At 46.3% G+C, this 15,966-nt stretch overlaps 1 protein-coding gene across 8 annotated transcripts in view; it reads left to right on the top strand.

Annotated features, from left to right (window-relative positions):
• AKAP13 (A-kinase anchoring protein 13) overlaps nucleotides 1–15,966 on the top strand; it is a 240,291-nt gene that overhangs the window by 123,482 nt on the left and 100,843 nt on the right. For all 8 annotated transcript variants that reach the window (XR_014504561.1, XM_083411731.1, XM_083411734.1 and 5 more), the window contains one exon: nucleotides 948–1,024. Coding sequence is in view for 7 of the 8 variants with exons in the window: in XM_083411731.1 (XP_083267857.1) it covers nucleotides 948–1,024 (77 nt within the window). In the remaining variant the exon portion in view is untranslated. The remainder of the gene's footprint in view (nucleotides 1–947; nucleotides 1,025–15,966) is intronic.

Below are 15,966 nucleotides of genomic sequence, written 5' to 3'. Positions count from 1 at the left end.
AAATGTGTCCTTCGATTCTGAAAGGGCTTCTTGCTTGTCTGGATGGGAGGATACAGAGATGATGATGATGATGATGATGATGATTTATTATACCCTGCCCATCTGGCTGGGTTTCCCCAGCCACTCTGGGTGGCTTCCAACAGAACACTAAAATACAATAACCTATTAAACAGAGAGGGTGTTTGAGTATGTGTACATTAGTTGCTCTGCCCACACTTCCTCCTGACCCTGCCCACCACCGATGTGTGACAAGTTTGTCTGGGGGGGGGGCGGGGATGCAGCCTGAAGAAGGCACCCAACCCCAGTATTAGAGGATGGTCCCAACAGCCAGCCCATCACTTGTTGCTAAGCCAGCTCTGCAAAATTGCTAGCCCAGCAGGCCAGTACAATGTGGGTCATAGTAGCAGCCGGAAAAAGTTCTCATCAAATGTACAAAAACACCCCTGGGTGCATGCCTCTAAGCTGTTGTCACATGAGCGCACAAAACTGCCTTATACTGAGTCAGACCATTGGTCCAGCTAGCCTTGTGCTCCCTACTCTGTTTGGGAGACGTCTTTCTCATCAGATTCCACCCCATCCTTTGAAACTGGAGATGGCAGTGATTGAACCTTGGGCATTCGGCATGTGAAGCAAGTGTGCTCTACCAATGAGCTGTTTGTTGCCTGCTCTCCAAATTCACATCCTGGTATTATCTTTGTCCTGAAGCTTCTCAGCACAACTGTGCTGTCCTTTTCGAGTTACTGAAAAATCAAGCTGTTTTTAAGAAATGACATAAAACAAACCAGCTGTGTGGAAAGCAGACGTTGGGGGGGGGGGAGTTGGTGGGAAGAGCTTGCTGAGTGACTGAGAATGCATTTGGGTGAGCAAAGTTGTATCAGCAGTACTGGTGGTGCGAGAAGGGAAGTTTGTCGAAAAGCCCCATGACTGTTCTCCTCCTGTCACTGCAGAAGCTGTACAGATGAAGACCGAAGAAGAGGTGGGTTTCTTGAGGGATCTCGCTGAGAGCTCGGCTTCCGAAGGAATGGTGAGTTCTTGTGTATATCCCCTGTTTCAATCATGTTTGAAAGTAAATCTCTGTGTCCTAAATGGCCATTTTCCTTCTCTCCCTTTTGTGGAAAACACCATTGTTTCTGAAGTTGATGTTTTGTTTCTGGGAGATAGTTTGGTCTCATGGTAGAAGGAATATAGTTTGGGCCAGTTGGTTTGCTGCTGTGAGCTGTCTCTCTTCCCCCACCCATCTGCCCGCCCGCCTGCTGTCTTGGCCACAAGCACCCTCTGTGCACAATAATTCCCAGATTCTCTGCTGTCTTAGAAAAGGAGAAAACAATAAGTTTCTAGCATTTGTAGAACCTGAGATACGAAGCAAAATGTACAGGCACTAAATCTCATTTTTTTGTGTTATATTAGCCTTCTCTCTCTCCCTCTCTGGAAAAATTCCTGCGGATTATGCCCAGTCAGTTTGTGGGTTGATCTTTCCTGTCCTGCTCCAAGAATGGAGTTGTCATTGCATGCCTGCTTGCCTTGGGGTGATTCATTGACATATGCTAGATGAAAGAAACTTCCCTGGTCCAGAGTAGCTTAGAGAGCTAGACTGACAGTCAAGGGATGACTGCTCTGGTCTTTTCTGAACACGCTTCCTTGGTTTCTGGTCGTCATCCTCCACTGAGTTGTCTTGTGTATGCCAGTGACCAGCAACTGGCAGCTGAATCTGCCCCTCTTTTCCTTCCATATATCACTTGATTCAGAAGATGTACTTTTATTATCTAGTCAGCTCTTTGCTCTGCAAAAAAGAGCTTATTTTCAACCTACCCTCTTGCATTAAAGTGAGCCGAGTCTCTTCTTGCACACCACACATGTAAAGCACATTCTCTCTCTCCTCCCACCCCCAAATCTTGGGAACTGTAGTTTGTTAAGGGTACGTAGACTTGTAGCTCCACCTTAGGTATCAGACTTTTTGGAATGCGTTAAATAAATGGGGTTTCCTGTCTAAGCATTGACTGAACACAGAGCTGTTTAGTGTCAACTTGAGTTGCTGTATCACATACCTGGGACAAGTGAGTTGCATGTATGGGGCATATGTGTTGCCTGCATAAGGAGGCTGTGCTCTTTATGCTGAATTCCCACCCCACCATCCTGAAACCACATTGGATGCTTGCAAAGTGACGGGGAGAGCTCTGTCAGGTTTCAGTAAATTCTTTGGACTCTTTATGCCTGTGTGCTTTTATCTGAAGACCTGGTGTGAGCAACTTGGGATAACTTGGAGGAATCGCAGTCCCAACAAAGCATAAGATCTCATTCTGTAAGGTTACTTGCTTTAGAAAAACAGCTTGCAAAATTTACCAGCGGTCGCCGTTGTCTTGTGTGTGGTTCTGCTGTAGTGATAGACTCCGGTTTTGTCATCTTAGTTTGGTATACAGCATCTGGTGTATTGCTGTCGATGCCAGCAAACAGTTGCTGTAACTGTGTAAAGATTTGCTTTCTTGTGATGTTTAAGTCTACTTTTGAAGCTGTTCTTGTGCAGTGGTGGTTTTCAGATTGACTAATCCACCGTGGATCTCTGTACATGTTGCAGAGCATTCTGGGGTGAGTTCTAAGTTTCATACTCTATTCATATGTGCACAGTTTGGGAATGTTGGGCTGCTCTGAAAGTGCTCCACAGAGTGTGTGCCTACAACAGCCTTTGCTTACCTGGATGCCCTGTCTGCAGACCAGCCATGAACTGTGGTCTATGGTTACAGCTCTGGAGCAAGAGAAGCCACAAAGCCTGTTTGGATGACATGCTAGGCCTCACCATGGCTTATATGGTACCAGAAGGGACCAGAGGGAGGGTCAAAGCAGCTGCAGTCTTCTCTCTGGAAACCTACATATTCACACTAAACTGTGGTTAGAGTCAGAGTCCGATATAGGAGGGGTGTCCAACAGGTCAATCATGATCTACTGGTTGATCGTCTGTGGTAGATCATGGTCGATCACAAAATCAACCTTCCCCCCCCCCCCAAGCTGAACAACTTTGGCTTCCTAAAAAAAGCTCAACCAACTGCAAACCCAAAATAGAGCAAACCAAAAATATAGACACACTTTTACCCTCGCAAGATTGAATGTATTACCCTCGGCTGTACTTGATCGATGATTCCTACATATTCCACATGAAAAACGCTTATGTCCCTGTGGAGATGGCAGTACCAAATCAGTGGGGCAGTGCCCTTCTGGCTTGCACTCTTTATAAAGACTTGAGGAATGAGATTATCACCCCTCTCTTATTGTCCATTATGGGTTGCCCAATCACTGCCACGGTGTCCTTTCCCCTGGCAGATCAAGAGGAGCAGATGACTCTGGAAACCTGTATATTCACACTAAACTGTGGTTAGAGTCAGAGTCCAGTATAGCAGGGATGTCCAACAGGCCAGTTGTGATCTACTGGTCGATCACGTGTGTGTGTGTGTGTGTGTGTGTGTGTGTCTCAATCTCCGTCTCCGTGGTAGATCATGGTTGATCGTGAGATCCTCCCCCCCCAAAAAAATCTCAATAATTTTGACTCCCTTAAAAGAGCTCTTTGGCTCCCTAAAAAAAAAAGCTTAGCAATTTTAGTCAATCCAATGGGCAGATCACCGCCAGTTTTTTTGATAGTGGGAGTAGATTGCAGTCTCTTTTAATTTGGACATCCCTGCTGTATAGCATTTCAAATTATTCAAAGCCTTCTGCATATATTATATTGCTCTAATCCTGTGCAAGTTAGGTTATTATTATCTCCATGTTGAAAATTGTGGGGTAGGGGAAGGAAAGGCTAGCATAGAATCATAGAGTGGGAAGGGGCTAGTCCAACCCCCTGCAATGCAGAATCTTTTGCCCAACATGGGGCCTTGAACCCACAACCCTGAGGTCAAGAGTCTCATGCTCATGGCCTCGGTCCAGTATACCTGAAGGAGCGTCTCCACCCCCATCGCTCTACCCGGACACTGAGGTCCAGCACCGAGGGCCTTCTGGCGGTTCCCTCACTGCGAGAAGCCAAGTTACAGGGAACCAGGCAGAGGGCCTTCTCGGTAGTGGCGCCCTCCCTGTGGAACGCCCTCCCACCAGATGTCAAAGAGAACAACAACTACCAGACTTTTAGAAGACATCTGAAGGCAGCCCTGTTTAGGGAAGCTTTTAATGTTTGATGTATCACAGTATTTTAATATTCTTTTGGAAGCCGCCCAGAGTGGCTGGGGAAACCCAGCCAGATGGGCGGGGTATAAATAATAAATTATTATTATTATTATTATATTCCAACTGTGTAGACCTGTTGAAACTATTGAACTTAAAATTGTCATGTGTCTATTTACCTCAATGGTCTACTCTGAGTAGGCATAGTATTGGATACAACCCAGAGACAGGAGCGGAGATTCAGGCCACCCGATGACTTTGTGACTGTGGTGAAATTCAAAGCAGGGTCTTGCTGACTCGTAGCTTGATCTCCTAGGCACTTGCTTTAGGCTGGTCATCCAGCTAATCAGCTTTCTTTTTCCCCAATGGGATGCATAGACTTCGTTGAAATAACTGCTGTGGCAGGAGGGAGAGCAGCCTGGTCCTATCTTATCAGCTAGAGAAGGAAAGCTTCTCTTGCCCAGAAGAACATTCAGCTCCCAACTTCCAGATGAAGGGCAGCACACTCTGACCTGCTTCCTCTGCCTCCCAGGAAAAACATCATGGCAAAGGGGAGCCCAACCTGGTTCCATCCATCAGGCAGAGAAGAAAAAACTTGCTGTTCTCCCTTGCAGGAAAGAATAACTAACAGGAGATTTTAAAACAAAGAACTAGAGTCTGTACTTACGCAAGCATATCCCACCTATGAGGTGGGGTGAAGCTGCTCCAATGGGTGCCAGAAGCCCCCAAGCCAGTGCCCCCACGGGTGCCCTTCTGCCCCCCACCAGCAGACAAGCTGGTGCCAATTTATAGCGAGATCTCATGGGATTTTACGGAGAGTGCAAGTTTTCTGCGCCAGTGGAGGTGGAGTAGGTGGCATGGGGGCGTCGCCAGGGTTAAATGGGATGTGCCACCCCTGCACTTATGTTTTTTCTCCTCCCTCCCATTCCCTTTTCCTTTTGTGTTGTGTCTTTTATATTGCAAGCCTGAGGGAAAGGATAGTTTCATTACTGATGGGGAGCTGCTGCTTTTCTTTTCTTTTTTTCCCAGCTGGAGAGCAAGGTTAAAACATTTTAAATAAATAATAAGTGAGTTGGGCCACCAGAAAGTTAAAAGGTGCTGCTGCTGACTTGCGCTGCTACACATCTTATTATAGATAATTTCTGTGACTAATCCTTGGGCGTTTGCTTTGCGCAGAAAGGCCATCTGTCAAAGAAAGCACCACAAGAATACACCCTGTATTTTGTTTCATGTTCCGTCTTATGAGCAAACCTGCCTCTTATTAGAGGACACTTGGTGCCTCTTACAAGTTGGCATCAAAATGCCCTCTTCTCTCTCTTTTTTTTGCTGCAGTTGAAAAGGGATAAAGCAGCAATTTTTTGAAAACAAGTGTCATCATTATGCGATACAAGTTGGAGCGTCTATTTCGCTCTTCTCTTTTGTTCCCCTGCAGGGGGAAAAGGAGCTTGCACCAATCATTTCCTGCCTCTCTTTCTCTGTTTGTTTGTCTGCCTGCCTCCCTCTCTTCCCCATCTCCAGAATCTGGCTGTTCTGGTATAGGATTGGGAGTGCCAAGGCAAATGGAAAGTTTGCGGCTAGATTGGTGACCACAGTTTCCTGTTGCTAAGTTTGATGGAATATTTTTATTTTTTTTAAGAAAAGCCAACAGCACTGTATTAACACCGCTTAAAATCTTCAGAACTCTGTGTAACCCTCCGACACATTTAGGTTCACAATAAATCCCAAATGAGTAGTCACCAGTATATACCTCCCATTAATTTCTGTGTGCAGGTGTTAACATAATAAACTGCTTTATATTGAGTCAGACCATAGGTCCATCTAGCTCACTATTATCTACCTAGATGAGCAGTGGCTTTCCAGGGTTCCAGGCTTTACCTGGAGATGCAGGGAATTGAAGCTGTTTGCAAAGCAGATACTCTACCACTGAACTGTGGCCCTTGACCTAAAAATAAAGTATGATTCTAGTCCTCATGGATCTGAAGAAAGGGCTGAGTCAGATCTTCAGTTCATCTAAGGTAAAAAAAAGGTAAAGGACCTCTGGACGGTTAAGTCCAGTCAAAGGCGACTGTGGGGTGTGGAGCTCATCTTGCTTTCAGGCCGAGGGAGCCGGCGTTTGTCCGCAGGCAGCTTTCCGGCTCATGTGGCCAGCATGACTAAATCACTTCTCTCTTTTTTGGGGTAAATGCTCTTTATTGATTTTATTAAGTGTTGCAACTATTCCGTTCATTGTTAAAAATAAAAATAAAAAAGAGGGGTGGGGATGCAAACAAACAAACAAATACAACAGTAAAAAAAACCCACAAGAAACATCAGAACATGATAGTAAGATTCCACATCAAAAGCTGTCGATATAATAAATCACAAATAATTAACCTTCTACTGTTTGAATGTGACTTATGTCCACCTCACCTCGGGTCCTTTCTTCCTTTTTTAACTGCATCCTTTATCATCTTACAGTTCACCAGTATTATATGTAATACATTATCTGTCTGTCATATATTCTGCGAAAATTAATCAGAGCACATCAAAGATGTTACTTGGGAACATTTTTTTTTTTTAAGTACACTCTATAACACTCTATAACACTCTATAGGGACGCGGATGGCGCTGTGGGTTAAAGCCTCAGTGCCTAGGGCTTGCCGATCGAAAGGTCGGCAGTTCGAATCCCCGCGGCGGGGTGCGCTCCCGCTGTTCGGTCCCAGCGCCTGCCAACCTAGCAGTTCGAAAGCACTCCCGGGTGCAAGTAGATAAATAGGGACCGCTTACTAGCGGGAAGGTAAACGGCGTTTCCGTGTGCGGCTCTGGCTCGCCAGAGCAGCGATGTCACGCTGGCCACGTGACCCGGAAGTGTCTTCGGACAGCGCTGGCCCCCGGCCTCTTTGAGTGAGATGGGCGCACAACCCTAGAGTCTGTCAAGACTGGCCCGTACGGGCAGGGGTACCTTTTACCTTATAACACTCCCACTCTTTTTTAAACTTTTGATTTGGTTGATTCCTGATTATTTCTGTCATCTTTCCAAGTTCTATATACTCAAGTAGTTTTATCTGCCACTCCTCTTTTGTTGGAACTTTCTTTCCCTTCCACCCTTTGGCTAAACCGCTTCTGGTGCAGTCGAACAGCGTGACGGAAACCAGAGCGCGTGGAAACGCTGTTTACCTTCCTGCTGCAGTGTTACCTATTTACAGTGGTACCTTGGTTTAAGAACAGTCCTGTTTACGAACGATTCGGTTTACGAACTCCGCAAAACCGGAAGTAGTATCCCAGTTTGCGAACTTTACCTTGGTCTAAGAACGGAATCCAAATGGTGTAAGGGCACCGGTGGTGGGAGGCCTCATTAGGGAAAGTGCACCTTGGTTTAAGAACGTTTTCGGTTTAAGAACGGACTTCCGGAATGGATTAAGTTCGTTAACCGAGGTGCTGGGAGGGAATCTGGTCTAAAACACTTGCCAGTCAGTTGCCAGTAAGTCAAGGTACCACCAACCTTTTCAGACCCTGGACACACTTTTAATCCAAACATGCATTTGGGGAGCTATTTCTTTTACCATACATCTGCATGATGGTCGTGCACCTGTTGCAACCCACCTTAAATCAGACCAGTGGTGTAGACAATACTCAGCTACGTGGATCAATGTATAGGGCAATTTCCCATTTTCCTATCTGGAACTCCAATTTTCCTCCATGGTACCATTTTTTTAAACAGTGCGTTTTAAAAAAGGTAAAAGGTTAAGGACCCCTGAATGGTTTAGTTCAGTCAAAGGCGATTATGGGGTGTGACGCTCTTCACGCTTCAGGCTGGGGGAGCTGGAGTTTGTCCACAGACAGCTTTCCGGGTCATGTGGCCAGCATGACTAGATTGCTACTGGTGCACAGAGGACTGTGACGAGTGCCAGAGCACATGGAAACACCGTTTACCTTCCTGCCACAGCCGTACCTATTTATCTACTTGCACTGGTATGCTTTCAAAATGCTAAGTTGGCAGAAGCTGGAACCTGTTATTTGACTAAACTCATGCCTGTCTCTTTAAATGCTTTTAATGAGATGTGGTTTCAAGTGATGCTTACTGCAGTCTTGGATGGCTGCTACAATAATGTCCCACCCGGGTGGCAGATTTTGTATTTGTGACCAGCCACAGGTGGAAGACATTATCCATTATTTGTTAATTTGCCCCATCTACAGGGATCTGGATTTTTGAAACCTTTGCTAATGCATGGAAGTAGGCGTACTGTGGCAAAAATGGTTCCGTTTCGAGTAATCCTAATAGCTTTGTGACACATAACATGGTGCTTTATGCACTGGCTGCAAAAATGATTAGAGAGAGAGAGAGAGAGAGAGAGAGATAACATTGCTATAAGCTGATATGGAGAAACAGAGGTTTAACTGGAAGCTGAGCTAGGTTTGAGCTAGGCAGTGCTTTTTCTGACTTCTCTTTCTTCCTGTTACTGAGGTTTGTTTTATATTTTTGGCGTATGTTTTTATTATGGTTTGTAGTTCAGCAAACTGTTCTGAAATAGTCTTTACCTTTGGCTAGTACAATAAACTTATTGATGATGACGAGGAGGATGTTTCTGTCCTGCATCCCTGTCCCTCAGTCTCCTTGGAGCTGGTCAAGGAGAGATGCACATGTTCAGAATGAAGGGTGCTGTGACATTTTACCCTAGAAAGAACCTTTCATCTTATAAATGCATTGGATGTGAGTTTCCTGTTGGAGCTTGGCTTCCATTAGGCATCCCTTTAGCCACTGTGAAAACAGAATACTGTATTTTTTGCTCTATAAGACGCACCAGACCACAAGACGCACCTAGTTTTTGGAGGAGAAAAACAAGAAAAAAAATATTCTGAATCTCAGAAGCCAGAACAGCAAGAGGGATCGCTGCGCAGTGAAAGCAGCAATTCCTCTTGCTGTTCTGGCTTCTGTGATAGCTGCACAGTCTGTATTCGCTCCATAAGATGCACACACATTTCCCCTTACTTTTTAGGATGGAAAAACTGAGTCTTATAGAGCAAAAAATACGGTACTGGACTAGATGGGCCTTTGGTTTGATCCAGAAGGTCTTTTCCTTGTGTTCTAATGGGATCAGTATCGGGTTGACCCTGGGGCAAATGTGGAGTGCAGCAACCCAGTGCTCTAAATGACTACATCTAGTATTGTTCCATTTTGTGGTTCCTGATGAGAGAAGCTCAGGCGATTTACCGACTGGGCTGTGTCTGCTAGATTTGTTTGTTCCAGGAAGCATGACATAGCCTGTAGAGCAGTGCATCGGTCCAGCCATTGCCTCTCTCACACCCACCAGCATCCTCTTTCTGACTGGGGTCTGCCATAGGGCAGCGAAGGCTGCTCATGAGGACGTGTAGGCATTGGAACAGCTGATGGCTTGGCCCTTTTAGAATCCCCTGTCTTGTTTTCTTGAGCGTAGTTAATTTCTGAATGAAGCAAATCTCACCGCTGGTAAATACCCAGCTCAATTTGCTTCGTGACTGAACCGTGCAAAGGTCATGTTCACTGCAAACGCTGCCTCTGAGCTCAGCAGATCTCAGGATAAACTATTTGTTTTTGGATTACTCCAGCAAGCAGCTTTGAAGTCCTGGCTCCTTAGGCATGTTTATAGAGAGTTCCAAATGGAGAAGCGAAAGGTACACTGGACTGTATCTGAAATGTGTTGCTGAGGTCTACAATCCCCCCCCCCCAAACAAAATGCATTGAGTATGAGAGCAATCATTCTTTGCCTTGATTAAAATCCTGCAACGTGCTCTTTGTGCATGAGGACTGTCTGGAAGTTTCACTTCGAGGGAAGTGATTTGGTTTTGATTTATTAGACTTGTTTTAGTGAAAGAACCATAGCTCAGTGGTAGACCACCTGCTTTTCCTGCAGAAGGACCTGGCTTCTATCCCCAACATCTTCAGGTAGGGCTTGGAGTGTCCCATGCCTGGAACCCTGGGAAGCTGCTGCAAGTCAGTGTGGGCAATACTGAACTAGATGGACCAGTGGTCTGACTTGGTATAAGGCAGCTTCTTATGTAGAGACCCCCTTTGTCTCTATTGTATGTAGAAGACAATAAAATTCCAGAAACAATACAAAATAGCTGCGTAATAACAATTGTTAAAGAAACCACCCATGCTTATGCCTGGATTGCATAGCTGTAACAATGCCATTAAAGCTGCCCAGGAAAAAAACAACAACACTTTCACCTGATGCCGAAATGATAGTGAAGTTGGAACTTGGTGTACCTGGGGAGAGTATTCTGGGGACAGGCTATTGCAAAGAAGGCCTGTTCTCTGGCCAGCGCCCCCAATACTTAGTGGGGCAGAGAGGATGTCAGATGCCTATTGCACTGTCCTAGCAGGTTCATAGGGGAAAGGTCGTTCCTTGAAAGCAATGAAATAGGTTGAAAATGAGGAAGTGTGGTCTACCTCTTCATATTGTCCTACTTAGCCAATGTGGTGTCCTCTCAAATGTTGTGGACTACAACTCCCATTAACCCCAGCCAGCATAGTCCTCAACATAGATTTGTTTGTTTGTTTTTTTGCATTTGTATCCCAGCTTTTTCTCTCGAGGACCTCAAAATGGTGTACACCAGGCATGTCCAGCTCCCAAGAGACTGCGATCTACTCTCACTATTAAAAAAATGGCAGTGATCTGCCCAAATTTGTTGAGCTTTTTGGGGGGAGATCACGTGCCTTGCTGGCTGCCCTCAGCCATCAGGGGACCTTTTTTTGGCAGTGGGAAGCCTGCGTGCTCCAAAGCCACAGCGTCTCTCACAGACGTTGAGTGCTGTGGAGCATATTTTTGGGGGGGTGTGTGTGTAGATCGCTCAGGAGCACGAGATTGACCAGGGGCGCCCCGCAATCGACCAGTAGATCGCGATCGACCTGTTGGACAGACCTGGTGTACATGATTCTTCCCTCACAACAACCCTGTGAGGTAGGTTAGACTAAGAGGCTGAGTGGGGACTTGAACCCTGGTTCCCCAGGTCCTAGTCACTACACACCATGCCGACTACCGAAGATCTAATGTAAAATTCTGGTCCTTTTTGTATGGTTACCATCCACATATCCAGGTACTTGTTTTGAACACAAACACTCACTATGGGGGTGGATCTGCTTCATTCTTATAACACATGACAAGGTCAATTTCCTGGATGCCTCAATTGAGTCTCTCAAACGTTAGGCCTGTGTACAGGTTTTTGGCAGAAGTGAGGGCGAGATGTTAAAAGGCTGCATGCAGCCTTGAAGATAATTTTCTTTGGTTTCGCCACCCCCAGTGGCGTAGCGTGGGGGGTGCAGGGGGGCCCGGCTGCACCAGGCGCAACATCTGGGGGGGGGGGCGCTTGCACTCGCAGCTCTCTGCCCCTACCTGGCTCATGGGTTAGGGGGCACAAATTACTTGCCTTGCCCCGGGTGCTGACAACCCACGCTACGCCACTGGCCACCCCTGCTGCTTATTGAAAGAAAGGGAAATACACTTTGCAAGATAGAACCTGCAAGACCAGGTGAGCTTTTCAGCAAAAGCTCAGCTTCCAAGTGCAGCTTACCAGGCAGGCACACTGTAACAGGGGTCAGCAAACTTTTTCAGCAGGGGCCGGTCCACTGTCCCTCAGACCTTGTGGGGGACGACGACTATATTTTGAAAAAAAATATGAACGAATTCCTGTGCCCCACAAATAACCCAGAGATGCATTTTAAATAAAAGGACGTATTCTACTCATGTAAAAACACGCTGATTCCTGGACAGTCTGCGGGCTGGATTGAGAAGGCGATTGGGCCAGCCCCAGCCCCCAGGCCTTAGTTTGCCTACCCATGCTATAAGCTCAAACTGCAAGCCAGCTTTCAACGTTTTTAAGAAGATAGAGCCGAGCAGAAATTGAGATATCCACCAGAGGCTGCCCTTCTTAACCTTCCTGCCATTTGTTACCTCCAGCATACGGGGGAATATCTTGAGCTTCATGCCCCCCTCCCCAAAACACCACGGCCATTTCATACGTTGATAATTCTTGCTTGAAAGAAGATAGGAGCGCCGGGCAAACACATTAGGTCAGAGACTTGGCATTGGGTCTGTTCAACATCAGGACTTTTTTCCGTCTGAGATAATAGTACATGTCACAACAATTCAGAGCCAAGCTCTAGATCCTAGCTGCCTGAATGCTTCCTCCCCTCTTCCTTTTTAATTTTTTACACCCATTTCAAGGAGCTCTGATCCTCTCTCCCATTCCTCCCAACGACCCTGTGGGGTAGATTAGGCTGAGAACTTAAACGCACAGGGGCTTCTTCATAGTGAAGCAAGGATTTGAACTGAATCCCAGTTCTCTGTCCACGGCCTCTTTGCTCAGCTGTGACACAGCATCTTCAAATGTTGCTGGGCTGTGGATTTTTTTTTTAAATTCCGCATCGGTGGTGTAGTGCAGCGACAAGGAAGATGGAGATACAGTTTCCTTCTCTGATTCTAATCTGCTGCTTGGCACCCTGAAGTCTCCCTTGCTTTTTCCGAGTGCTGTGGGTGCAGCTCTTAACTGATGATTATCTGACACGCGAACTCTGATGGATGGAGACAGCTGGGCCATGTCACTATCACCAGGAGAGGCTTAGTCATTTATTTCCTTGTTCTCTCTCTCTCTCTGTGTGTGTGTGCGTGTGTGTGTGTGTGTGTGAGAGAGAGAGAGAGATCCTACATTTCTGGACCTTGCAAGGTGGCCTTGTGTTCTCTCTGCAAGAGGAAATGATGTGGTATTGTTGGCAAAAAGCTCATGCCTTTCCCCTCAGTGGCAAATAGATATTGATATATCATCCAAACCCAGTTTGAAGTCCATATCATTACACCGGTTTCAGAATTTTTGCCCTGGCAATATATCGCAAATCATGGGGTGTGGGATCACAATGTGGGAAAACTGTGAAGCCAGCCAATGTGTCTCTCAATTCCTGCAGCCCCTATTAACTCTACTGGCTCAACTCTCCCCTGCCTCATACAGGAGGTAGCAAATCGCAAGAGCCAGCTCTGGCAAAAAACAGGATGCAGGAAAAACCTTGAAGGCAGACAATGCCTTTACATATCTCCGTCCTTATTTCAGACATTGTGATATATCGGTATATACCACAATGTTTTTAGCTGGTGAGATGTCACAGTGTTGAAAACCAGATACTGCTCAGCCCTAGTGACAAATAATCTGTGAGATGTCTCTTGAAGAATTGTCTCTTCGGAGAAGATGCTTAAGAGTTCCTTCTCCACTTTAAAAAAATAATGGCACCCCATTCTTTCGCCACGTTCATTTCAATACAAAGTAAGCACAATGTTGTGGGGGGCACATAATGATTTAGCAACAACAGCAACAAATACTGACTGTATTTGTCGGATGGATTTCTGTTCCGGACATGAGACGAATATGCAAGCATTAGCACTGTCCTCTGCATTTTGTTTTCATTGGAATTCTTCAACATCCCTATTTTGCACCTTCGTGTTCAGATACATTGCAAACGCGGGTGGCGCTGTGGGTAAAACCTCCACGCCTAGGGCCTGCCGATCGAAAGGTCTGCGGTTCGAATCCCCGCGGCGGGGTGCGCTCCCGTCGTTCGGTCCCAGCACCTGCCAACCTAGCAGTTCGAAAGCACCCTTGGGTGCAAGTAGATAAATAGGGACCGCTTACCGGTGGGAAGGTAAACGGCGTTCCGTGTGCTGCGCTGGCTCGCCAGATGCAGCTTGTCACGCTAGCCACGTGACCCGGAAGTGTCTTCGGACAGCGCTGGCCCCCGGCCTCTTAAGTGAGATGGGCGCACAACCCCAGAGTCGGACACGACTGGCCCGTACGGGCAGGGGTACCTTTACCTTTACATTGCAAAAAATAAAACAAAATAACTTCTCTGAAATTTTCCGAGAAATGTCTTGTATATGTTCCCTCCCAGACTCTGACGGAATTAGATTCCTTCCCTCCTTTTTAAAGAATGATGGCAAGCAGCTGATGTAAGCTTAGGGCAGCCTTCACCAGTTTAGCTCTCTCAAGATGTTTTGGACTACAACTGTCATCAGCCCCAGACAATGCTAGGACTGATGGGAATTGTAGTTCCTTCTAGAGGGCACTATAGTTGGTGGAGGCTGGAAGACTCTATGGTAGAGTTTGCCATACGTATTTCAAAAAGTGAAAATCCAGACACAAAAGTTGCTGTTTACAAAAGGCTCTGTTTACAAGGGCCAAATACCGGCTATGTCCGGGAAATTATGGCAACCCTACTCTACAGCCATCTTCACTTGCAGCTTCCTGTCAGAGATTCCTAATCTAGGTGTGGTGAAGGAAGAGAGAGCTGGTTCTGGCTGACTGCTGAACCCGAATTAGCCTCAGTTCTGGCTTGTTTTTCTTACCCTGGCTCCTATAATGCAAAATGAAAGGGGAAACCAGGTTTCCCCCTTGCAGACGTCTAGCTTAGTTCAGGGATGGCCATCTTCAGTATTCAGGCATGGCGAGCGACTCATGCACCAGGTCTGTGGACTGGAAGCATACTTTACTGCTTAGCCCAGCTTCTTTGTAGCTGTTCAGCCTTCTTAGCCTGTCCCTTCTCTCTACTAGAAAATTAAAGGGAAAAAAGTCTCTCCATTAGATCTTATGCTGTATTCCCGCTACCCCCCCCAAGCATCTGCATTAAATAAGCTTCTTTAGCAGAACTTGATCCTCTTATGAAAACAAGGAATAATGTCAATGTCTCCATATGGGATTGATTAATTTTTTTTGTGTTATGTTTTGAAGGAGGTCTTTTGTTTTGGTTTTTGTGGATGTAAAAAAAAAAATCAGACGTTGATCCTGAACAATAGGCTGCTAACGGAGGTAAATAGACGAGGAGTGGGTTGCCGACCAACTAATTAACTATCCCCAAACTGGACGGAATTTCTTTTTTTCCGCCTTCTTTCCTTGCTTTGCAAAATAATCTCTTGTAATCCTTGTTAGGCCTCCAAATCCCCTTATTGTTGTTCTGTATTGATTTCACTGGAATCTGCTTTTGTGGGATTTATCCATGGGCTTTTCCTTGTGGTTGGCTCAATAAATGGTTGGGTGCTTCAGTGTCCTGGGAATTTCAAAGGGCATTTCCTCTGTTGCATCTTTCCCCCTAAACTTCCAGCTGATATTTGAGGGGATGATATTCAAAGCGAACTTTCAATAGCTCTAAGCCCAGGGGGTAGGGATTGGGAAGCACTTGGCATATCAAGGGATGCATTCGCTCCCAGGAGACCTTTCAAGGGCTGCATACAGGGACTGAGCCTCTTGGGCTTGCCGATCAGAAAGTCGGCAGTTCGAATGCCCACGATGAGGTGAGCTCCCATTGCTCTGTCCCAGTTCCTGCCAACCTAGCAGTTTGAAAGCACGCCAGCGCAAGTAGATAAATAGGTACCACTGCAACGGGAAGGTTCCGTGCACTCTGGTTTCCGTCATGGTGTCCTGTTGCGCCAGAAGCGGTTTAATCATGCTGGCCACATGACCTGGAAAGCTGTCTGTGGACAAACGCCGGCTCCCTCGGCCTGAAAGCAAGATGAGCACTGCAACCCGATAGTCACCTTTGACTGGACTTAAGCATCCATAACCATCCACAGTTGAGAGGGGAAGGTGCCTTTTGAGAGTTTTAACATGGCAAGTGTGTGCTCCATGTTAAATTCTTTCTCCCCATGCAGAACTCCACCTACCCACCTCCTGGGTAGGCTAGCTTTTCACAAGGGAGATCTTGACTTAGTGACCCAATCAAACATGCATCTTGCTCACCCCAGGGCATAAGGAGACAATGCAGTCCCCTTCCTGAACATCCTGAATTTTCAAAAATCAAGGCTGGGAGCATTTTGAAAGTGTCACGAGAGT

The sequence above is a fragment of the Podarcis tiliguerta genome, assembly GCF_965153285.1.
Source record: "Podarcis tiliguerta genome assembly, chromosome: 14".
NCBI classification, from domain to species: domain Eukaryota; kingdom Metazoa; phylum Chordata; class Lepidosauria; order Squamata; family Lacertidae; genus Podarcis; species Podarcis tiliguerta.
Note: the sequence above shows the minus strand (reverse complement) of the source record. Positions and strands in the feature narration are given on the sequence as shown.